The sequence below is a fragment of the Triturus cristatus genome, chromosome 3_1 (genome assembly GCF_964204655.1).
Source record: "Triturus cristatus chromosome 3_1, aTriCri1.1, whole genome shotgun sequence".
Lineage (NCBI taxonomy): Eukaryota > Metazoa > Chordata > Amphibia > Caudata > Salamandridae > Triturus > Triturus cristatus.
The window spans coordinates 511,057,299-511,082,517 of record NC_140583.1 but is presented as its reverse complement, the minus strand read 5'-3'; the positions used below and the strand labels follow the sequence as shown (position 1 = coordinate 511,082,517).

The 25,219-nt window shown below is 42.9% G+C and overlaps 1 protein-coding gene across 3 annotated transcripts in view; it reads right to left on the bottom strand.

Annotated features, from left to right (window-relative positions):
* Window positions 1-25,219, bottom strand: part of LOC146860504 (aminopeptidase Ey-like) — a 724,459-nt gene that overhangs the window by 232,005 nt on the left and 467,235 nt on the right. For all 3 annotated transcript variants that reach the window (XM_085644417.1, XM_085644415.1, XM_085644416.1), the window contains exons 12-13: window positions 13,816-13,892; window positions 8,482-8,621 (exon numbers count right to left, since the gene is read on the bottom strand). In XM_085644417.1, the coding sequence (XP_085500543.1) occupies window positions 8,482-8,621; window positions 13,816-13,892 (217 nt within the window). The remainder of the gene's footprint in view (window positions 1-8,481; window positions 8,622-13,815; window positions 13,893-25,219) is intronic.

Below are 25,219 nucleotides of genomic sequence, written 5' to 3'. Positions count from 1 at the left end.
AGTTTGAGTTGCTGATTATTTGGATATGCTATGTCTTTCTGAGTTTTTTGCACAAGTTTATGGGTGTATTGGGCAGGCGTGATGTGCTGCATTTCCAATGCCCTGTTGATTTTGGGGAACGCTTTCATGCAGTTCTATGCTAGAGTCACATGTGCTGAGTGACATGTTAGTGTTGTGTGATTAGTCTTCCCGTTCCTGTTGCGTAAGGATAAGGGAAAGAGTGTGAGTTATCTTGGTCCTGAAGTGGTACCGTGTTCTAGGCAGTGTGTTACGCCCAATGTTTTAGGGGGTGTGTACACCCCAATACAGTAGAGGGTAGGTGAAGCCCTAGTACTGCTTAAGTGAATGGTGAAGGGTGTGTGTGGTTACACCCCAATGCTGTAGAGTGTGGAAGAAGCCCTGGTCCTCTTTGAGTATTTGTGTTGTGAAGGGTAACAGGCTAGTCCTGTTTGATACATGTGCATTGGAGGGGAACACTAGTTATTATTCCCTGATAAATGAGAAGAGAAGTTTGGGGTGATCTGTACACTTGTATTGTAAATTTGTGGGACGTATTTATTGCTTGTGGATTTTATCATCTTACATCCCATTGGATTTTCTATTGTCTCCATAAGGTGGAGATATGTTGTGATCTACTGTTGAGCATTCTCCCCATTGATGTTTATAGATGTTCTCTTCCATGCTGGTCAGCCAGTGTGTGAGGCCAATAGAATGTTGAGAGTGTTTGTGTTTGAATGAGGTCAGTTGGTGTGGATGGGCTGAGCAGCAAGGATGCTGCTCCTCGTTGGGCTTTAACCGTAACCTGTATCCAATTTAAATAAGCCTCTATTCATAACCTACAAGGATCCATCTTCATTGTAACATGGGCTTAAGCTTCAATCAGTCAATCAATGATGTATAAAGCACAGCAAATCACCAGTGAGGGTCTCAAGGAGCTGGAGTTCCTAACTGCTTTGTGGTGATCTGTTCAATTGAACAGCCAGGTCTTGAGTCCTTTCCTGAATTGCCAAAGCAATGAGGAGGTCTTGAGGTGCAGGAGAAGGTCAATCTAAGGTTTGGCCACCAGGTGTGAGATGGAGCGTCCTCTGCTGTTGCTTTGGCGGATCTGGGTGTGTCTGCAAGGAAGAGTGAGGAGGATTAGAGGTGTCTGCTAGGTTGGTGGAAGGCCATACATTTGCGGATGTATGCTAGTCCTTCGTTGTGCAGGGCTTTGTATGCCTTGGTCAACATCTTGAACTGGCATCTCTTCTGGATCGGGAGCCAGTATAGCTTCATGTGGTGGGGTGTGATGTGGGTCCATCTGGAAAGGTAGGGGAAGAGTCTTGCCGCTGAGTTTTGCATTGTCTGTAATCTCTCCAGGAGGCATGCAATGATTCCTACATAGAATGTGTTCTCGTAGTCCAGCCTGCTGGTGAAGCTTGGGTAAAGATCTTAGGGCTTTGAGAAAGTTAGCAGTTATTGATCATTTTCCCCTGTCTAATATATCTGTGAGGAGCAACAATTTTTACAATATTAGAACATATTTCAGTGCATCATCATATCAAACTGCATGAGGACTCTTTAGATCTCACCACATTCATCACAAACTATTGCAACCTACAGATTTCTTACTATGTCTTTCTATTTAGTTAGTGCCACAGCAGTCTTTCAGATAATGATTAATGAGATGTTCAAAGAAATGGATGGCGTCAAATGTTGTCAAAATGACATCCTGATTTATGGTGAACCACTTGAACAGCACAACCAGGGGCCTCATTTGTGAAAAGTGACGCATCGCTGTGTGAAAACAGCGATATGTCACTTTTCATTGCACCCTCCTTGCGAGATGATGGATGCACCATAGGTTAGCATAAGCAATTAGCCTGCCAGATGTCAGGACGGTGTCATGGGTAGAATAAGGTGAATGTTTGGGAAACTGATATTTGATTGTACATTTTGGGAGATGTTGAAGAAAGACTACCCTAGGCCTCCTTGTTAAGTTAGAAAGAGAAGTCCTTTTAAGGTCATGGAGGTGCACAGATGGCATGTTGTTTTGTCCAATGGCCAGCGTTGGAATTCAAGGAAGGTAGCTTAGTACGAGGGTCAAGGGGTTGGGAAGGAAAGTGAAGAGGATGCTGGATGCAGTGGTTTTATGTTTATGAGGGATGAAGATGTTCATCAAGCATATGCGTGAATTTATCATGCTGTGAGTGGTCGTGCTTTGGAAGGTGGTGCTGATGAGGGTGGAGGTGTGTGTGTTGGTAGAAGTGGGATGTTGAGTACAGGTGATATGTATTGTGGTGGAATGAGTAGGATTCCCAGACCGAGAATGCCACCTACTTATTTATTGGACTATGTACAGTGAGGCTTCTTGTTTCATCTCACTATGTTTCTTTTTCTTTTTTTTTTTTATGTGTTGATTGTAAAACAGTGCATCATTCTTATAATTAGTTTTTACACCTTGCAGGGGCTAATTGTAGTTTAAAGGGTTGATTTGAATGGTTATGCCATTTATTGTCTCTTTGTATTTGTATATTGTTATGTTCTTTACTCCCATGGGTATTCGCTTAATGCGTAACAGAAGGGGATGTGTTGTGAATAATTGTGGGGTCTCGAGGCGTTTACCTCGTGAGCCCCTCATGTGCTTTATGTCCTTCGTGACGGTGGTCGTCGTGTGGTTCTCTGTGCGGTAGTTGCTGGCTGCTTGGCAAGGAAGCTTCACGTCAAGAGCCGATTTCTTATTTGTTCATTAAGAATAGTTGATATAATCCTACCAGCGTACGAAGTTCATCACTTCAGTTATACTGTGTCCTGAAGACAAGGGAAGTTGATGCATCACTTGCTCAGCATTCCTCCATTTTCAATTTTAAAATATTGCATTCAGTTAATTAATCAGCTGGGTTACTTGGCATTCATGGAGTTTTTATTATTTTATGTAGTTCTCTCAGGACATGTCCCTTATTTCCCATTAACTATAAGGTCCACTAGGTTGGGTAATAGTTTGGTTGGTGATTCTTGCATATTGACATGTCCCATATACACCTTTGTGCAAGCATTGGGTTAGTAAGTTTCCCTGTAACTTGACTTCTGGTGTTTGGGCAGTGCAGTTAATGGTTATGGTGTGCTGAATACGTAGCACTGAAAGACAGGTTGATAAGTTACAATTTTCGACCTATAAATAGTTTTGAGATTACAGTGTGAGCATTTACTTCAGACTCCATGTGAAGTCTAGTTAGCAGTTTGAGGTTGAGGATGTAATACTCATCTGTACGTTGTTGTGTAGATAAGTGCTGGTTTTGCTTGTTTGCTTGTCCAGTTGTTGATGATGTGGGGAAGAGTAGGACACGTCTCAAGGGAAATGAGTGCAGTAGACCTGTGTATGTGTCGAGCGGATTCGGGAAAGAGCAGTACGCTGTCGCTGGAGGTAGTAAGTGGGAATGCCTCATGCTATGCAAAGTTGGGAAAGAGTAGCATCTTGTTGCAAGAGATTGTAAGGGGGATACCCCATTGTACTCGAAGTTGGGGAAGTGTACTGCCATGTTATGAGAAATGAGTAAAGGATTGCCCCATTGTGTGCAATGTCGGGGAAGAATAGTACCTTGTCATGGGAACTTGCATGAGGGAGTACCCCGTGGAGTGCTAAATTGAGGAACAGTAGTACCTTGTCATGAGAACTTGCATGAGGGAGTACCCTGTGGAATGCTAAAATGAGGAAGAGTAGTACCTTGTTGTGAGAAGTTGCTTGGGGGAGTACCAATGGGTGTGATATGTCCAAAGTAAAGTACCATGTCACGAGAGGTTGTAATGGGAAGTGCCCCCAGGAGTGAATATGTGGCGAAGTATATCACTCTGTGATTTTGAGGGTGATAGTCACAATTGTCACCTGACTTTGCTCTGGGGCCAATCGTTTTTCTGTACAAATGGGAAGATATGTTAGGAGAGTGGTACAGGAGGCTGAGTATATTTGTGGTCCCTTTTATTCAGCTTGTGTGCAACGAGGGCGGCTAGTTTTGTGTATGAATGGTAGTGTCTGATGTTGCTCTATTGTATGGCAGGTGAGCAATTCTTTCTCTGCTGGCATGGTCTAGTGTTATTAGTTGAATTGCTAAACAGCTCCAGTGTTTGTTGTGTCTGCAGTGTTTCAGCATGCGTCTACTAGATGATGTCATCATTGTGTTCGGAAGATGTCCTGACTTTTTCTGGTACAATTTCCTGTCAGCAAGGTACAGTGTTCAGAGTAAGTGCTTTCTTGTGCCTTGCTTTTGGCCATGTTGGGTTGGCTGGCTAGTGTGACTATGCAAATAAAAATGTTATGTATTTTTCGTATGGTAGCGGAATATGGTATTTTAAACAATGTACTTCACAAATGTTGTAGCAAACATATCAACAACCAAAATATTGATAAGGAAAGTATAGGTTTAGGTGAACAAGGAGACTACTTGATCAAGTAAAACTGGTATTTACATGTTTATTCTGAAATGCAATCTAGTGGATGGAGGCCCAATGACTTACTATTTGATATATTATCAAAACATCTGGCTCGCAAAGTTGATGGGGTGGAGGACTCAGTACTTAATAATTTAAAGCATTAAAATAAATAAGTACATGATTCCTAGAAAAAGTAACTAGACTAAATAATTGCGTATTGTTCAAGCACTAATCTGAGTAAAATATACCAGAATGAACTCAAGTGGCATGAAGGATAAAAACTGGTATTGATTAACATTTATGCATAATAGCCTTAGGATAAGGATAATTGAAAATGCAGTTAGAGTAAAAAAGGGTAAATTTGCAGAAATCTTATCTGTCTGATTCTCCTCTGACCGTGAGAAGCTGATAAGGATAACTGTTTAAAATGAAATAGGACTTGTGATAACCCCAGTCAAATTGTAACTTTAGATTTAGACTCAGTAGTTAATTTGTATTTTGCTGGAGTCCAAGTCCTAACTTAGGATATATTGGATGGATGTATTCACACTAAATGATTTACTTGGGCCAGACTCCTGCAAGATTGTGGTATGTCAGAATATTGTATGCAGAAATGTAGCTTAACATAAATGTTGTTTTAAAAAATAATATTCTCCTTAATGACATTTAGCGCAAATATTTATGAAGGCCATTTTCTGACAATGACACCATACCTGCAACACACCAAGTGCACAGGCTCTATACACCTTAAGACCACCAAGAGGTGGTATCTGACCAACAATAACCATATTGCCTGCTTACAGTCCCTTGTTGAAAAATGATAATTTCTGGAACGCAAAATGGCATGGGAGTGACGAAGAGATGTCCCCAGTTAACAAATCCACAGTGGTTTGGAGGTTTATATGCACTGCAAGGAAGAAACTTCAAGGAAAACCCATAATCTAAACTGGTTCTGCATTCTCTTCCATATAAGGTTGTAGAGGCTGAGACCAAGAGTGATGCCACCTATTTCATTCTATATAGTTGCTCTATTTGAAGGAGGAACAATTTATGGCAATGAAATTGTGTGCAGCTGCTCAGGGTCAATCCGTAGTAAAAGTAAAGGGGTTTAGTAGGTTTGCAGACCAATGTGGTATTCTGACTCTGTTGACATATAGCATGAAATGAAAATAACCCATTGGCCATAAATCGGAAACTGATGCTTTCACCACTGCTTAATTTCTTTTAAGGGGCAACACAATGGGGGATATGTACAATGCAAGTGGCGGAGATTGTCGTTAGCCTCCTTGGCCTAACGACACGCTCCGACACTTTGGAAATGCAAGGCTGCACTATATTTACAAGAATGTGGTGCAGCCTTGGGTTTACCGCTGCAATACTTAGCGCCAACGCAGGCACCCTTGCACCAGAGTGCAAGGGTGTCTGCGTGCAGGGGAGGATTGGTTATGTGTAGGAAGGTGTCCCTTCCTGCACATAAACAATCCTAAAAGGCCATTTTGTAACTTGAAGCAGCACACATGAAAGTTACAAAATGGCATTTTTAAAAAGGTTTGTTTATGTACAGGAAGGGACACCTTCCTGTACATGAACAAATCATGGCATTTTGCTTTTTCCATATGTGCTGCGCAAGGCAGCACACATGGAAAAAGCAAAAACGAGGAGAAATACTGCATTTCTCCCCGTAATACTGCATTTCTCCTTGTTTCGACCAACGTAAAACCAGGGTTTTCCTGGTCTTTTATTTTGGCGCTGCCTCCTATGTACGCCACCCTTGTACATAAGGGGCAGCGTCAAATACAATGGGTGTTGCGGTGGAACACCCACAACAACACCCACTGCACGCCCCTTTCACGCTAAACATAAGCCTGAAAGGGTGCTTTATGTACAAGGCCCCGTTAAGTCACGTTATGTGGCTTAACGCTGCATTGTACATAAGGCAAGGCCCTATCGCCACGGGAACGTCACAAAAAGTGAAGTTTCCATGGCGATAGGGGCTTGTACATATGCCCCAATGTTTTGTAGTAGCTGTGTATATGAAGAAATCTTTATCCATCTGTATAAATTGTAATTACAAATATAAGACTTATCCTAAAGAAGGCCACAATTGACCGTGCGTTTTTCCGGCATGTTAAAGCTCGGGTTTGTGCTTTTTGTTCAATGTGGTGTTTTAATTGTATGCTACAGGGTTAAATTGCTTCAGTCAGCCAGTTCTGAAAAAGATTTTAATTGTCCTTAAATCTACGTAGTTCTCACACGGACATTTAGGAACAGCATTAGTTGAAACTCCCAAATTAATTTGTTTATGTTCACTCTGACTGGTAGATTTATCAAAGAATGCTACACCAGGATGTATGGGAAATTCAAACCCAATCAGGAATAACTTTAAATTCGATCATTCTACTTTGGATCCGGGAATGGTCAAAGGCTACTAAATTAACATTGAAAATCGCAAACCCGTTTTATTGTGCCTTTGTGGAAGTTAATTTCCACTAATTCCTCTAATGCATAACAAAAAAGAACAAATAAAGCTTAATGTTTTTTTGCCAGACATCCACAATAATTTTATATCAAAATATCAACTGTGTTTTTAAATAAAAGGTACTGATAAGATGCTGCCAATTAATTTTCAGTAATGAAGGGTTAGCTCCGAAAGAGCCTTTATAAAATAATTAGGGACTCATTTAGTGGTAGGTGGTAACAGAGCATCTGACAAATATTAGCAGATGACATATCTACCTTTTTCCTTTAGATGTGGGGTAAACAATGTATCACTAACACTTTGCGGCTGCCTAGCCACCACAAATTGCCTTCTCTGTGTTGTTGCAAGGAGGACCTACTAGGGGTGGAGTTCCCAAAGGTGTTCCTACCTGAGTCGACTATGTTTGGCATGGTTGTCCTGATCAAGAAAAAGATGATTAGATTCTCTCATGCACTGGCAGAAAGCTTCAAGGCACTACAGGAATATTGATTTGGGTGTTTTTCTTGAAAATACAAAAAAATAGTCGGGGCACCCCATGACCGATTTCTATTTGGTGGTTGGTTTGGGTCAGTGGCAGGGTGCTAAGCAGCAAGGAAAGCAGTGCGTTGATTTAGGCAATGATCGAGAACTGAACAGCAACATAAGGTGCAACGTAGGATGAAGGTGTTCCTAGGTTTGGAGTCTAGTTAAAAGGCAGTGGGCTGGGTTATTCCGTCCAGCAGCAGGATGTCAGTGTTATCTCCTATCCAGTGTAATACGGGTTCCATGGGGGTGATAGCCTGAATGCTTGGTTGGTTTCCCGACTATAAATGGATCTGGATGGCTTCAACATTGATCAAGAAATTGATTCAGTACTTTTCAAGAAGTTGTGTTGAAGGTTAAAGCTAAAGCGTGTCATCTCAGACAGCCATTTGTACCTTTTATTGGTAAAATTGATGCCACTGTATTCTTTGTTTTGCTGTATTTTGACTGTGGCCAGGAAATCCAAGGGGAAAGATATATTGCAGTGGAGGATTTCAAGACAAGCAGCCGGGCCTGGAATGCTTTGAGGGAAGTGTGGAGTTTGATTTGACTTCCGTGTAAATTCACTCAATTTCATTGGTGCTTACATTTTCGCTGTATTTTACAGGCTGTCTGGCTCCTTGAGAACATTTCTAGAGGCCCTTTACAACCATACCTACTAAAACATATTTTATATGTATACCACTGCATTCCACTTTATGTTTCTGATAGATGGTAGATGGCAAGAGAACCAGTTTACACATCAACTGTACAATCTTGGTAAGGGCTTTGATACTCATGATACAATTAAATATGTTGAGCCAGTAACAGTAGAAGAAAACAGATCTTTTTTCTTTTCTTTTTTTTTTAATTGTCCTCTGCTCCTCAGTCATTAAGGAGTTTCTATAAACGATTGTATTTGTCGTTCATGGATTTCATTTGTCTGATGTTTGCTATTCTCAATATCTAATATTTTATGCAAACAGAAAGATAACATACTTTCTAAAGATGGTAGGAAGTAGCTGTGCGGTGCAATGGGGTTTCATGCAGATTCTGAATACGAGGAAGTCAGATGCAGGTAAACTCAAACCTACTGTATGGTCCTTACGCAGTTGCTGAATGATCCTCTTCCAGTTCTCCTGGTCATAGTTAACTCTGTAATATCCAGTCATATTGAGGTTAGCCAGTATCCAGTCCGAGCTGCCCCCATCCACCTTAAATGCGTCGTTCACAGCTAAACGAAAACACAAAAAATAAAGTGTGTTGTGCTGTTGTACTTTAATAATAATAATGAAAATAGTTATAATAATAATAATAATAATACATTTTTTGCATAATTCCATAAATTTCTCATATATAATACTTAGTATGCTTTGTTTATAGGGTGGAAAGAGTCATCAAGTCATCAGAGGAAGCCAAGAAAGGAGACACTCATCAGGCAGCTACTTAGTGCGTATTACAGAAAACGTGGAAACGGCCTTTACAACGCAGGCAGAGCCACGTGTGACATTTGCCCACAGTCGCAACCACTCATGCCTTAACCACGTATATACGTGGTTAAGGCAGTGCGTAGTCTAGATGCTGGGATGGGTGGCCCCAGGAACAGGAAGAGTCGGGAGAGGACGAAGTGAGGTAAGTGGGGCTGGGGCCAGGTTTTGAGGGGGGTGGAAGGTAGTTTTTGTTGGGGTATTTTTAGGGCTCAGGGTAGTTAGGGTATTTTTTAGGGCTTGTGGGTCAAGGTAGTGTTTAGGGCTCGGTTCGGTTGTGTTTAGGGCTCAGGGGAGTCAAGGTAGTGTTTAGGGTCATGGGGGTTCGGGGGTAGTGTTCAGAGCTCAGGGGCGATCGGGATAGTGTTTAGGGCTCGGGGGGTAGGGTAGTGTTTAGGACTCAGGGGGATTCGGGGTAGTGTTTAAGGATTGGGGGCAGGGTAGTTTTTAGGGTTAAGGGGGGTTGGGATCATTTTCCGGGCTCAGGGCAAGGGACTTTCCATGTGATCTCTACCACACAACCCTTTACCATTCATACCTCTACCAAAAACGTGCTTGATAAAGGCATACATGGTAAAGGAATGTGTTTTATAGACGCAGTCATTGTAGAGGCTGTGTAGTAGAGGCACGCATGGTTTAGCCATGCATGCCTCGGTCATACAACCAAGAAAACGTTATAGTGGTCAGCTGACTCATGGGAGGTCTGATAATTGTTTATTATTTTTATTTATTTATTAAATTTATTAAATTTATAAGGCGCAACAGCTACCCAAAAAGGGTTTCCTGGCGCCTGGACAGTATTGATTCTGAGAAAATTATTGGTTAAATAGCCAGGTTTTTAGTGAGCGACGAAACTGGGAGTACAAGGTTTCCTTGCGTATAGCAAGAGGAATTGAGTTCCCAAGAGTGGGGCCTAGAACCGAAAAGATCTACCACCCATTCTGGCCAATTTAAATCTAGGAACTAAGAATTTTTCAAGTGAAGCAGAGCGGAGATGACGGGTAGGAACATAGGGGCAGACGAGGGTGTGCAAATAATCAGGTGCTAAACCCCAATTGTGCGTCTGAGACACAGACCTTTTCCCGGTGTCTAACAGGAATCATTTGGCTGAGGGGTGGAGGGCTTTAACGACTTTCACACCTTCTTCAATCACAGATTGCTCCATGCTAGGGTGACCTAGTTGCCGCCACTGACACAGAGAGAGCAATCGGGACTACTGTTGCAGTTGCCTGATTCTCAAAAATGTGTAAATCTATGCATTTTGAACATCACATTTGGGGGCATATGTATGTACAAGCCCCTATTGCCATCACAACGTCACTTTTCGAGACTATGTGGTGGCAATAGGGGCTTTAGTTACATGGCAGCGTTAAACCACGTTAAGAAAAACCTGGTCTTAAGTTGGCAAAACGAAGAGAAATGCTTTATTTCTCCTTGTTTTTGCTTTTTCCATGTGTGCAGCACACATGGAAAAAGCAAAACGCCTTGGATTGTTTATGTGTAGGAAGGTGACCCTTCCAGCACATAAACAATCCTTTAAAAAAGACATTTTGTAACGTCCATGTGTGCTGCATTAAGCAGCACACATAGAAGTGACTAAATGGCATTGCAGGATTGTTTATGTGCAGGAAGGGACAACTTCCTACAAATAAACAATTCTCCCTTGTACTGAGACACCCTTGCATTATGCTGCAAGGGTCCCTGGTGGCGCTACACCGCTTAGTAGCACCAGCGCAGGAGGAAATGCAAGGCTGCACCATGTCCTTGTAAATATGGTGCATCCTTGCTTTTCTGAAGTGGTGGAGTGAGGCGTTAAGCCATGACGGCTAACGCCTCACTCCACCAATTTCTTGTACATATGCCCTTTGGTTTGGTAATTACGCATTTTCAGTGCTTCCCAAAACTATGTGGATGTATATGGAAATGAACAAAATCAACATATTTTCGAAGTTACTCCCAGCACATCATGCGTAATCCATCGTATTTTGTGCATTGAAAAGAATGTACTGGCGTACACTCATGGGGAAATCATTCTCCCTCACAGAGACACAATCAGATGTAATATACGTGTTCTGCTTCCTTTTCCACTCTGGAAAACCAATTACACTATCTTTTTGCAGGAGTTACTATTTACAGTGAGAAACTACCAGCAGGACAACTGTGACTACAAACATCCAATGGGTTTGTAGGAGTCCACTCATTTGTGTAGGGTAAATCTCCCCTCTAAGAAAAGCCCACCTCTCTCCCCTAGATCCAGCGTGCTGTTGTGATGGAGTCTATAGGATACGGCTGGTACAGGGACACTTCAATGTACACCTCGGCTTGCTGGCTGGTCCTGCCGCTTCGTATCTAAATATATGTCGTGAATAGTAAGGAAAGAGGCTTATAATATGTGCACGGTGTCCCTTTCATTCATATACATTGTTAAGTAATATACTCAAAATCTTAATGACATCAGTTGGCAGTGTACAAGAATGGGTATCCCATGTGCCATATAAAAAGGGATTTTAGTTCACCAACATCCCAGTGGTAGCAGACATCATGACATGTACCTTTTTTCCACCCCAGTCAAATCACAGGAAGTGACTTAACACTCATTTTGTCAGTTATGACAGATGATTGTGTCTTTGTTTCCAAACAATTTAATTCATGTTTTAGAATGAGACATGCTAATAAAAGGAAATTGGTACTAGGCACAGACGGCCAGCTCCTCTAACTGGCAAACATTAAGAATATACTTTAAAAAGTGCAGTCGATGCATTAATTTTTACAGGCATTGTCAGTCAGCCAGCATGGGCAAAGAATACTCCTAGTTACCCTAAAATACTACTCCTGAAATTATCCTCATATTGTAATGGTAGTTGGCAATAATGGTAATTAGTAGACTTTCTAGAGTTCCACATTTCATAAAAACTAGACAAACCTAGAAAATGAGTCTGCATAATTTGTCAGTTTACTCCAGTAGGAAGTGACCAAACCATTGTACTTGATTATTTGCAGGGAGCGTATGACCGTCCATTCCCCAAAAAGTCAGGGATAGTGGAAGTTACATCACAAGCCCTTTGATCTTAAAGGCCTCACAAGAAGTGACATAATTTGACCTTTGACCCTGAAGCTTCGCAGGGAATGCAATCATATGGCCTTAACCCTGTTGACTTCACAATAAATGACTGCTGAAGTTTCATAATAACTACTGCTGCCGTAACGTTCAAAAGTGGTGGGGCTTAAAACTTACCATAAATTGCAGAAAGTAAGTCACTTCTCTTTTAGTGAGGCTCTCCCCCAAGAAAAGTTTGAACACAAAGTAGTAAAATAGTGCATTTTAAAGCAAAATTCTGCATAACTTTGACTAAAAAACCTTGGCTCTAAAAGGGTACTCATTAAATATTCAAGTTTTTCATGGTGTGTCAAGCTATTGAAACATGACAGTCCCTAGAAGTTGCCCCCATATTTTTTCAAAATATGCAATGAGTATCCCCATATGTTAAAATTACCTCCATTGTGCCAGTGCCAACATTTGTCATGAGCACCCAACATATGGCCCGCTTGTCCCGAATGTATGACGTTACAACGCATACATTTATAATACATTCCTTTACAACGCAGTTTTTACATCGCAAAATCCTTTACAACGCATTCTTTTACATCGCATGCCATTATATCGCATTTTCAGAAACTACCTTTACAACACATTGCATTATACCTTTACAACGCATACCATTACAATGCATACCATAACATTGCAAGGTAAGTGTTGGATAGTATAGGGGTAAGAAATAATTACTATTCCAACTCCAGTGAGTGCAACAGTAGGGTAAGTGTTGGATAGTGTAGGGGTAAAAATTACTATTCTAACTCCAGTGAGAGCAACAGTAGGGTAAGTGTTGGATAGTGTAGGGGTGAAAATTACTATTCTAACTCCAGTGAGTGCAACAGTAGGGTAAGTGTTGGATAGTGTAGGGGTGAAAATGACTATTCTAAATCCAGTGAGTGCAACAGTAGGGTAAGTGTTGGATAGTGTAAGGGTACTATGCGTTGTAATGGTATGCATTGTAATGACTTGCGATGTAATGCCTGCGTTGTAGTGACATGCATTGTAATGACATGCGTTGTAGTGACATGCGATGTAATGGCTGCGTTGTAATGACATGCAATGTAAAGGATGTTGCGATGTAATGACTGCTATGTAAAGGTAGTACGATGTAATGACTGTGTTGTAAAGGATTTTTCCCGCTTATCCCCATATGCTGGAAACTACATACAATATGCTAGGTACCACATTTTGCCAATAATGCCAATAATGACCCTCATGATACAATATTCGTTTAGTGCATCAGAAGCAGCCTTTTGTCATGGTTACCTCTTTCCTATGCCCCACAGTCGTTCTCTCCTTTGCCAAAAAATACCTCTAGCATGCCAGTACCAGTATTTATCATGGGTGCCCTTTATTCTAAGGATTACCTCCAGTATGCCAGTATCAGTTACAGGTGTTTGTCAGGCTGACAATTGCTCCTGTATTCCAGTGCCAGAATTTTGCCATGGGCGCCTCCTATATGCCAATAATTATCTCCAGGATGACAAGGGAAATAGAAGATATGATCGCTTACTCATGATTACTCTCACTCTGCTCCCACTCATTCATTCACACTCACTTTCTCTCACTCATTCTCACTCACTGTATTGCACTCACTCTTAATCTCTCTCACTCATTCTCACTCATTCATAATCTGACTCGCTCATTCTGTCTGCCACTCTGTTGTCTTACGAACATTTCAATGTTCTAATAAGGTTTACATACATCAGTTTCCAGTATTGGTTTAAAGTAATGATAGAAATCATACATGCTGCACACAATTTTTTTTAAATTTGTCAACACCATGAATTTAGCTAGACATTGTTTAATGAGGTAGAAAGCAGCGAGGAGGATGTCCTGTATGTTACCTGAGGGTTCCTGGAGCCAGTAGTCAGGCTGTCTGCTACCAGTTCTCATTGATGTGACTGGAACAATCCACGTGTAACTGAAAAAAAAGAAAATATAATAATTTAACTGTTTTTCACAGATTGCATGGGCGATGAAAAGCTTTATTCTGCATAAGGCTATTGTAGGAAAATTCCCTTTTTGCATTATCACATCCGCTTTTTTGGACTGATGCTGCTGTTTTTTTTTATTCTGTACACTGGGACAGCACTTGTGTTCTGCTCCCTAAATCTTATCGGAATTGGCTATATTCCAAATTTGCATATTTACTTACTTACCTGTAAGTCCCTGGTATATGGTACAAAGAATACCAAGAGCCAGTAAGTTAAATGCCACAGGTGGACTGCAGCACACGTGCCACCACTAGAGTGACAGTACAAAACATGACTGTAGCCTATCTATGCAAGTGTGAAACTGTACATTTGACATATCAGAATTAGCTCTTTTGACAGGCCCACACCCTCCTTTTGAACTAATAATAAGTCACAACCAAGCAGGTCTCAAATTCCTTTAAAGCACAGTTCATGGTATTTAAACGTTGGACATATAGAAGGTTAATTAATTTTGCATATTTTTTAAAGTGATAAGGCCCTAAAAGCTATTTTCACTGCAGCCGGACTAGCTGTTCCATAGGAAAGCAGGGTGATACATTATTAAAGTTAGTAAAGCTAGTAAAGCTATCTCCACCTAGGTACATGCTTAAAAGTTAATTCATGTACTTTTTACAATATTTATCACAAGCCCAATTCATTGGTAATGTCGCATTTGTATTAAATATGTTTTAAAAGGTAGCATGATGACCATCTAGGCAGTGCCCAAGAAGTTAATAAGCTCAATAGAGACTCAACCTGTCATTGGATGATGTAGCCAACACCTAAGCTGGCCCCATCCCTTTTCTCTCTAATTAGCTAGGCCCTGAGACCAGTGGGAGAGGAGCTGCCCTCAGAACCGGTTTTGAGTGATCAAAGTGGAGGAGTTGCTCATTTCCTTGGCCTCGCTTCTAGGGTGGGCACAGAAGCTCTCCGCAAAACGCAAAATGTTCTGCCATGTTGTATTTAGGTAGAGAGGGGCACTGTGGTAATGTTTGCAGTATGAAGCATAGAAACTGCTGCAAAAGTGGGTAGGGTTACTTATGGGAAGTTTATTCCTATTAGTTCGGGAGGAGCTAGGAGTCATCCCCACCTACAGGCTAGTGCCATGCATGAATGTAGCACCCCTGGCCACCCACGTCAGATCACTACCGGACCTGTGGAAGACAGAAGAAGGACCTGCTATTGAGACATGTGAGATGATCTGAAAGAGTGGACTTGCTGCCAATTGTACCTTGGACACAGAAGTGGACTCTAAAGGTCAGCTGGCTGATCTTCTGTTAAGTTACAGGGACACAAAAGCTGTAAGAAGCCCACTTTCATGGACCCTGGTTCTAACAGGACCTGTCCTGGACCATGGATGCTGCTAGTGACTTCAGCTCGAGTGAGTCCTGAACTCAAGTACTATAACTGAGGGATCCTTATTTGGTGTCAGATTGTTCTCAGAGTGTACTCCTCCTGCCTGAACCTAAAAACCTGGGGATTGAAGGAGTTTTGCTAACCTTTTGCCTGGAGAATGGTCAATGGAGCAGAACCAACCTGTCATCTGATCGGCAGAGAGTGCATCGCTGGTAGCTCGCTTCTTTGATTTAGCAGCAAATCCAATTCAGCAGGGCTTTCTCCGACTGGCATCTGATGACGTCAAACCCTTATTGGCTACAGCCCAGAGCTTTGCCCCAATGAGGAAATCCAACTTTCAGAATAGAGCCCAAAGCCTTATTTTGTGTTTGGTGGTACGATGGACTGCCAAACCCTCGGTGGTGGTGGTACAGCTACCGCCACACTGGTGGTCCAACCACCCTTTAACAAGTTGGGCGGTCAGATTGCCATGGCACCACTGCTGCAGCAGTCTGAGGCACCTCATATGTTGGCAGTGCCGCAGCATATTAGAAGTTTCCTCATAGTTTTCATGGCAGTGAGCCTGCCATAAAAAGTGTGGTTGTGAGGAAGCAATGGGGGCCCTGCAGGGCTCCCTGGTGCCTCTGTGCCAGGGAATGTACGCAGATGGGCACATGCTGTGCCCGCCTTCTTACATGCACTGGCAGTTCCTGCAGGGCATAGACTTGGCAGTCCATGCCCTGCAGGAACATGCAATGTAGTTCCCATTGCGGTGCCATGCTAAGGCTCATGTATGGGCCTTAGCACTACACCGCCGTGGGACAGTTGCTGCATGAGCGCCCAACCTGGATTTCTGTCAGAATCCAGCAGGTGGTTGCTTTATGGCTTTGGTGGTGTGGCAGCAGGACGCTGTTGTGGCAGCCCGCTGCCACACTGCCAATGTCATGATAACGCCCTAAGTATAATGATGAAAATCTTCATCAGACTCAATAGAGAGCAGCATCTGATGGACATTGATGACTTCTTGGGCATGAACTCTGGACTTCTCCTGCTTGAAGCTTTTCTTGCCTTCACTAAGACCTCGTCCTTGGTCAAACTGTCATTGACGAACTGGTCTTCAGATTCCTCTTGCAGCCCAACCCCGCTGCGGACTATACATACTTAAAAATAGTGTGAAGGTAAATTTTCAACCAGGATGATTCCAAACCGTCTGCCCAACTCGCACTCTGTTGCGGTCTGCCCTAAACCTTAATTTTGTCCTGGTCTAACATGTTGCCTGAGTTTAGTTTAGTTTAATACATTTATAGAGCGCATGGCTACACCACAACGGTGTGTCCCCGCGCTATGACACAAGAGAGAGAGAAATTGCAGCGAAAGAAGGGTGCTAGTTCTGAGTCTATGAGGGTTCCGTCCTGCTATACAGCCATGTTTTTAACTGCTTGCGGAAGTGTCTTTCGGAAGTTTCTGTTCTCAGGGTTAGTGGCAGAGTATTCCAGGTCCTAGCAGCTATATATCTGAAGGAGCGAGCTCCCATTCTGGCTTTATATATCCTTGGTGTTTTAACCAAGGCCATATCCGTGGATCGCAGGGTCCGACCAGGTATGTATTCAGTTAGGAGAGAAAGTAGGTATTTGGGGCCGGATTTCATAAGGATGTGGTGTCCGTAGCACAGAGCCTTAAAAATGACCCTCTTTCCTACTGGCAACCAGTGGAGTTTTTCCAGGGCGTTCTGTGAGTTAGCCCTCCTGGGAAGGCCAAGTACTAATCGGGCAGCGGCATTTTGTACCCTCTGTAGTTTCGCTATACCCCCCTTTGTTGTTCCAAGATAGAGCACATTTCCATAGTCTAGTTGTGATGTTATTGTCGCATGTACAATGGTTTTCCTAGCGCTAGAAGGCAGGAGATTGAGAATTTTCCTCAAGACTTTGATAGCTCCATAGCATTTGCCCGCAACCCTATGTATTTGGTTGATAAAGCTCAATTTAGAGTCAAAGTAGATTCCTAGATTCTTTACTTCAGTTTTAGGGTTAGGCAATTGTCCTAAGGAGACTGGCCACCAAGCAGATGACCATATAGTTGGCGATCTACCCACAATCATTACCTCCGTTTTGTTCCCATTTAGTTTGAGGCAATGGTTGGACAGCCAGTCTGCCACCTCTGATAGGCATTGTGAGAAACGAGTGGCTGCTTGTTCCTCCTTTTGTGACAGTAGGACAATTAGCTGTGTATCGTCAGCATATGAGACAATTGACACATTATGTTGTTCCACCTGCTCAGCCAGAGGGCCTACATATAGGTTAAAGAGGGTTGGGCTCAATATAGAGCCTTGAGGGACCCCCTGCTCCAGCGACATGCTCTTAGATATGTAGGGCTTTTGAGCCACTCTGAAACTGCGTTCAGAGAGGAAAGATCTCCGCCAGCACAGAGCTTTGTTCCTAATGCCACATGCTTCCAATCTTAGTAGTAGTAGCTGATGAGAAACAGTGTCAAACGCTGCGCTGAGGTTAAGAAGGATCAGAGCAGCAGTTTCCCCTTCATCAGCGAGTTTCCTTAGTGCTTCCGTGGCATAGAGTAGTGCCGACTCAGTTGAGTGTGCACTTCTGAAACCCGATTGCGAAGGGTGTAGTAAGCTGTATTTATTAATATGATCAGTTAGTTGTTTATTTGTGATTTTTTCCACAATTTTCGCTACAAATGGCAGTAGGGATATTGGGCGTAGGTTTTCCAGTACAGTGTGTTTGATAAGAGGGTTCTTTTTCAAGGGTTTGACGATAGCTTGTTTCCATTTAGTGGGGACCAGACCTTTTTTGAAGGAGCACGAGATAATGCCTAGTATATGCGGCATAATGGGGTTGGCTCCTTCCATGATTATATCCGGTCTTGCAGCATCTAGTGGAGAGCCGGATTTTATTCCTCTGGCTATGTCAGTGAGTACAGCAAGACTCTGTATAGTAAATTCGTCCAGTGTTCCACCTTCGTACGATTCCATACTAGAGTCTATGGTGCTGGTTCCTGATCAGGCCTCTATAGGGAAGGTGTCATATATGTTCTGGACCTTGGTGGCAAAGAACTCTGCAATGTTATCACAATTCTCCCTGGAGGTAGGGTACTCCTCCATCGCCTTATAGGTTTTAAGTGATTTCAGTATAGTGAATAATTCTTTAGGGGCGTTTTTAGCTCTGTTAATTTTTTCTGTGTAGTATGTGCCTCTGATTTTCTTAATTTGTGCGTGATATTGTTTAAGCTCATGCTTGTAATCTTCTCTAGCCCTATTGCAGTAGTTGATCCTCCAAGTTTGTTCCAGCTTTTTACATTTCTTTTTGGCTTCAGCCAATTCATTATTAAACCAAGGTGCGGTAGCACCCATCCTTTTCGGGATCCTAGTGCTCCATGGCGCTATTTCATTTAGTGTCTCAGAAATCCATAAATCCAGTTGGTCATTAGCGCGATTTGTGTCCTTTTCAAATCTGGGTACCCTTTCTGTTAATGCCTGGGAAAAGGAGTTGGAGTTAAATTTACTCCAATTCCTGGTAGTTATTTCATGCTTAGGCTGTTTAGGGAATTTCCTGTGTGAGGGTATAGAAAAAGGAACTAGGTAATGGTCTGACCACGGAATGGGACATGGAGGTCCGACCGTTAGGTCTTTGCTATTAGTAAAAATAGGGTCTAATATGTGACCCCTTTGGTGAGTAGGTGTTTTGACATTTTGAGTCAGATTTAGTGTTAGTAGGTCCTTACATAGCAGATTTACTTCCTGGTCTTGCTTATTATCAAAGTGATTGTTCAAGTCACCAAGCACCACGAAGTTGTTGTGTCTGAGGGCTGGTTGCACTACTGTGTCTACCAAGCTGGTTATGAAATTAGTGGCTGGGCCTGACGGTCTGTAGATTAGCCATCCGGCTAATATAGTACCCTCTATAGTTGATAGAGTAAAAGAGAAAGCTTCACAATTGTCTATATCAACTTGTTTGACCTCACATGTCATATTGCTATTATGTATTATGGCTATACCTCCTCCAGTTCGACCTACACGGTCCTGCCTCATCCTCCTATAATTATCATTCATGGTATCTAAAACATCTGGAGTGGAGCTCTCATTGAGCCAAGTTTCAGTCAGGAATAGGGCGTCTAACCTATGTTCGTCGAGCAAGTCCTTAATTTCATATTTGTGTTTGGCTAGCGATCTGCAATTAAGCAGAGCCAAACGTAATGTAGAGTCATTTGAGATTTGGCTCTGAGGCCTGAAATCAGATTGGCAGTACAGGCACTTAAGAGTATGATTATCTACATTCAGCCTGTGTTTGCATGTTGAATTCAGAGGTTTGGATAGTGTAAGTAACTCCCTTCTGTTGTATACAATCCTATCTCTGGGAGGATTGGGCGCCGGGTACCTGGCCCCTGGGCCCGGACCGGCGCGGACGGGCGCAGACGGGCTTGCCTTTGGCGCGCCTTCGGCGTGCCAGTGGCGCGCCCGCTGCGCGCGTCTGCTGCGCGGTCGCTTGCACATAGATTTAAATAGAGGAGTCAGGTTAGCTCCTCCCCTTCTCCCACCCGGTAATGCGTCTGTCTGCCCGGCCGCGCCCTCCACACAATCGGCACAAGCCGTGATGGACCGAGGCGGGTGCTTTGTGCTTTTTGATGCTATTTTCATTTCAAACTTTGCAAAATTCATGGTTTGGTTTCCCTTATTGGATTTGTGACATTTTGTTTATTATTCTCTATTTTTATAAATTGGAGTGAAAGTTTTAATGTGGTGTGTTTTTGATTTTATACCTGTTTTGATACTTCTGAATCCTTTTCAAATTTTCTTAAGTTATGCCTGTCTGCTGTATGCCATAGCTACCTGGTATTGAGCTTAGGTTCAAATCACTGAAAACCTTACAGGACCTAAGAAGAATAGGGACGTTATTACTTCTGGTGGACTACCATCCACCCCAACTAATAATTCAGTTTCTAACAATGATTATATTATCATTATCCATGTAATGCCTTGTTCCCAGTAATACAGTGACTCAAAAGACAGTATATAGAAAAATGCTTGGAATTATATGAGGTTTTCTGTGCTCTGTTCCTGTCACACTTTTCATGGATATCACTTATAATATTCTATTACTATGAATCTGATTTTTACGGAGATCATGGTATGACCTCTCACCTTAGAGAGGATAGAGGGCCTGTATCTTCTTGATTCTGCCATCAGTTGCAGTCAGCATCACCATGCTTCTTTTACCCCTCTTCTGATATATCTAGACCAATACAAATGTATTTGGGGACTAAATATGTCTACTCAGATGCTTTTACTGGTTTCATATTAGGATGTGCCTAACTAAGGCAAGCTATTCCTTAGTATTGCAAATCCTGAAGCTGAAAAGATCTTTGACAGGGAGAGTTAATGTTACTTCGTGTCTTTCATCTGCCTGTTTGGCATAAATTAGTCTTATCATGGGTTGTTCCTTGACTCTGAGGCCAGAATTTTTGTTAGCTCACGGTTCCACGATCTGCTCTACTGCCTGGCAGATTTCTGCCCTGCCCCCCCCCCCCTTTTCTCTTCATCATTTCGGTAGCGGTTTGCCCAATTATTCTTGAATACTTGTGAGATGTTAGGATTCAAACTTTTGAAATAAAATTAGAAGCTAAGTTGTACTTCAATGGTGTTTTATTCCTTTCCCAAAAAACAGTGGATTTTTAGGTCTTTAATCAAGAATATAGATACTAACCGAGCATTGGCAAAACAATTTAAATGTGTGTCAACCCAAGTGTACTCCAAGTGCAACTAATTTAGAACATGGGGTTGAATGGTTTTGTGCCAGAGCCAGCATTTTGACATGGATGCACTCCATTTTCACTGGGTTCCCTCTTAAATAAAATATTTGAGTGGAAGAATTTTGGGATTTATGCCCTCCCCATACCATAGGTGACCCTTATGCCAAAAATTGCATCAGTGTGTCACGGCCAGCATTTTCTCATGGTTGATACCCTCCCATTTGCCTAGTTGTCCACATTCATGCAAAGAATTATCTCCAGTGTGCTAGTACCAGCATTGTGGCACTAGTGTCCACATGTCACAAATTTCCTTAAGTATGCCATTATTTTTCCACAGGAGCCATATATGCCATGAAATACCTCTAATATGCCAGCACCACTATATTACCATTTGTGCCCTTTCAGCCAAGAATTACCCCAAAGTGGCAGTATTTTGTCACAGGTTCCTGTCATGCTAAGCAGTGCCACACATATGCCAGCACCAGTCTTTTGTTTTGAGTGTCTCTATAAGACAATAATTACCTTCAGTATTCCAGGGACAAAAACAAACTCCCAAGCATCATATCACATTATCACTTGTACTCACATGTTAGTTATGTCTTGTGTACTGTGATGCACACTATCACATGTGAAGGTATCCCGGAGCTGAGCAGATGTGTGTGCCTAGCCCAGGCTATTGTAGGTTGACTAATTGAAAAACCAGGTCTTCAGCTTCTTGCGGAATTCAAGAAGAGAGGTGGAGGCTCTGATGAGGTGTGGGAGGTCATGGCACACTTTAGAAGCGATGTAAGAGAACGCCTGTCCTCCTGACCTGGTTTTGTGTATGTGTGGGATGTGTGTGAGTAAGACTCCCGCAGATGGCACATGTTTGGGTGGTTGGTGGCAGGAGATAGAACTGTTCAGGTAAGTGTGGCCTGAGTTATGTAGTGCCTTGAATGTGTGTGTGAGGAGTTCGAATTGAGCACATTTGTATATCAAGAGCCAGTATAGTTCACTGAAGTGTGGTATGATGTGAATTCTGTGTGGGAGGTTGAGGATGAGTTTGGCTACTGAATTCTGGGTAGTTTGCAGTCTTCTAGTGCGTTGCTTGGTGATCCTAGTGTAGAGGGTTTTTCCATCGACCAAATTGCTGGTGACTGGGCATGAATGACAGTTTTTCTAGTGGAGCTGAGTGATGAGCCTTGAGGCACTGTGCACATGAGTTTGCGGGCATCTGAGTAAAAGGGTGGCAGGCTTACCGCTTGTGTTCTATCCTTTAAAAATGAGTAGATCCAGTGAAGAGCAGGTCCTTAGATGCCAATTTTGTACAGGAGCCTAATGACGATGGGGTGTGAGACCCTCTCAAAAGCTGCAGAGAGATCAAGGAGAATGAGGACTGCTGTTTCTCCTCTGTCAAGGACCATGCAGATGTCGTCTGTGGTGGCTATGAACACACCCTCCATACTGAGGTTGGATCAGAATCTGGACAGTGTGGCATCAATTAGCTGGTGATAATTTGGTGGTCAGTGAGGAGCCAGTTGATTAGTTTCCCTTAGACCTCTGGCAGGTATGGAAGGAGGGAATGGGTCTGCAGTTGGAAAGCGTGGCAGGGTCAGCAGATGGTTTCCTGAGAGAGGGACATGACAGTGGCATGTTACCATGTGTTTGTGAATGTGGCTGAGCTAATGGAGATGTTGAGGATGGGGGTTAGTGCTTCATTCAGTAATTAGTAAGAGTTTTATGGTGAAGGCGTGGTGGTTTCATGGGTCAGATGGAGCACCCAAGTGGATGGTTGCAGCGATTTTAATGGTGGAGATGGGAGAACATGAGGTCAGGGTTCTTCATATGTTGTGATCGGAAGTCGAGTTGCAACAGTGACAAGTCCCAGTTGAGGGTCAAAGTTGCTGTACATGGAGTTGATTTTGCTACAGAAGAATTCCAAAAGTTTGTTGGAAAGGTCTTGTGAGGGGGTGATGTTGCTGGAGGCAGCAGAAAGCCTGGTTAAATCTTTGATGAAGGCGAAGGTTTCCTTGCTGCTGTTATTCCTGGTATTTATTGCTGATGGGCCGAATGTTTCATTACACCTGTAGAATTAACAAAATTTGACAACTAGTGCAGAGTTTTGGTCAAATCCTGACAATCGCCACGTGGTGGAATATTGTTCCTGTGAGACTCCAGAAATGTGAGCTAACGAGAGAGATTTGGTGTCCCCTGGCGCAATTTTCTAATGCAGGTGATCACAGTCAGAGGGCAGCTTCCCAAGTAGATTTGCTGCTGCTCGAGTAGATTATCTAGTAGTCATGCTATCCATGAGAGCTGTGTGCTTGTTGTTCCATATCTGCTGGTGGTAGCGTCTTAGGGCTGATTTTAAGATAGCTATATCTGCAGCTTCTCGACTTGTTCTCCATTTGCACTAGTTGCTTAAAGTGGCGTTTCATCAGCCTGAGTTCCTCTGTGAACCAGCTGGCATGTGGTTGGGGTCTTGTCTGTGGACTGCACTTAAGGCGAGTCAGGGTGTCGGCACATGCAGTGATCCACTTTTTAAGGTTTTCTATGGATTTCAGCAAGTCACTGGTGTGCTTGGGCCAGTGCTCAGATAGGGTTGAGGCCCACTTCTATTCGGATATGCTTTTCCATCTGAGGCGGCATTTCTGGGGGTGTTAGATCTGTTATGGTGCTGGATGCGTATGGTGAAAATTATGAGGAAGTGGTCTGTCTACAACATAGTTGTCGGCTTGTGGACTTTGATGCTGCTGATTGAGGAGAAAAACCAGCTTTAATAGGTGTGGGTGTGTTCAGTAAAATGCTAGGTGAGGCCAAGGTTTCAGAGGTTTCTGTTACGTTCGGGTGGGTGCGTGCTTCTAGGCGAAAGATAGGGTTTCCAAGAAGGATGAATGTGCTGGCGTTAATAATGAAGAGTGCAATGTCATGTCACTGGTGAAATTGCTGCAGGATCCTAGTGAGCTGTATATAAGGGTTCTACCCAAGGAGAAGATGGCTGTGATGCATATCTTGAACATGAGGTGTTTGATATAGCTGGTTTGGGTTGCAGTGTAGGTGGTGCTGGTGATGGTATCTTTAAATATGATGACAATTCCACCTCCAAGCTTGGTTTGACAGTCTTGCCTAACGACCTTGTAGCCAACAGAAATGACTGTAGCGATGTCTGGTGCCAAGGTTGGCTTTAGCCATGTTTTAGTGAGCATGGTCTGCAGTAGGTCCCATACCTTTGTGGCGTTTGGGGAGCGAACAGTGTTGAGGAGCATGCATGCAAGAGTGGAATGTTGTTTGGGTGCTGTTTGGTCTGTGTGAGTGTAGGCGGGTGGCTGAATAGTGTGAGCGTGAGCGAGTGGGGTGCTGTGGGTGCGGGAGTGGTCGGTGTAGGGTGTGGGAGAGTGCATGAGAATTTGCAGGAGGTGCATGTAAGTGCTCCTTCTTTGTTGTGTGGTCAGCAGTGTGACAGCAGTGCAGCAAGCGGCAGCTGGGGTTATGAGCATGGAGGAGCACAGCAGGGTATCGGTGGGTAGGGGGTTAGAACAAGTGTTCTAGCAATGGGTGGGGTACAGCCACAAACGGGCACAGATGGACTAGCCTTTGGCAAACCAGTGGCGTATCCACTCTGCAGCCCCATTAAATAGGTGCTGGGAGGAAGGAGGACAGCAAGGTACCTGTTAAACCTCATTGATGTGTAGTGGATGCAAGTGTTCGATGCCTTACATTTATTTTATTTTTCAGTGCAGATGATCATCGTTATGTGATAAATGAATATTTGTTTATTTTGATGCCTGATCTGGTGCACAGTGACCTGAAAATGAAAGTAGCATTTTATATTGATAATTTGTTTGTTAAATGAAATTAGGTTACCATGCTCCCTCCCTATTGCTAATTTGTATGATAAATCTGCCGCGATCAATGCAAAATTAAAATTTATGTAGAGATGGCCAGGTTTGCAACAACAGATGCATTTGTAAAGTTTTTAAGTAGCCCAACAAACAATCATTCTATTTCTATTAAAGGAAAACGCCACACAATCTACATGGATAACAAAGGTTTACCGTTGTTTATTAGTTTACCAACAGAGGGCCTTCAACCAACTCCGCAGTCTCTATAGAAGTAACTATTCATAAAATGGGCTCTATTTTTTCACTGAAAGCTCAGTAAACAAGACAGGGTCAATCTGAACAGTCACGGCCGGCAT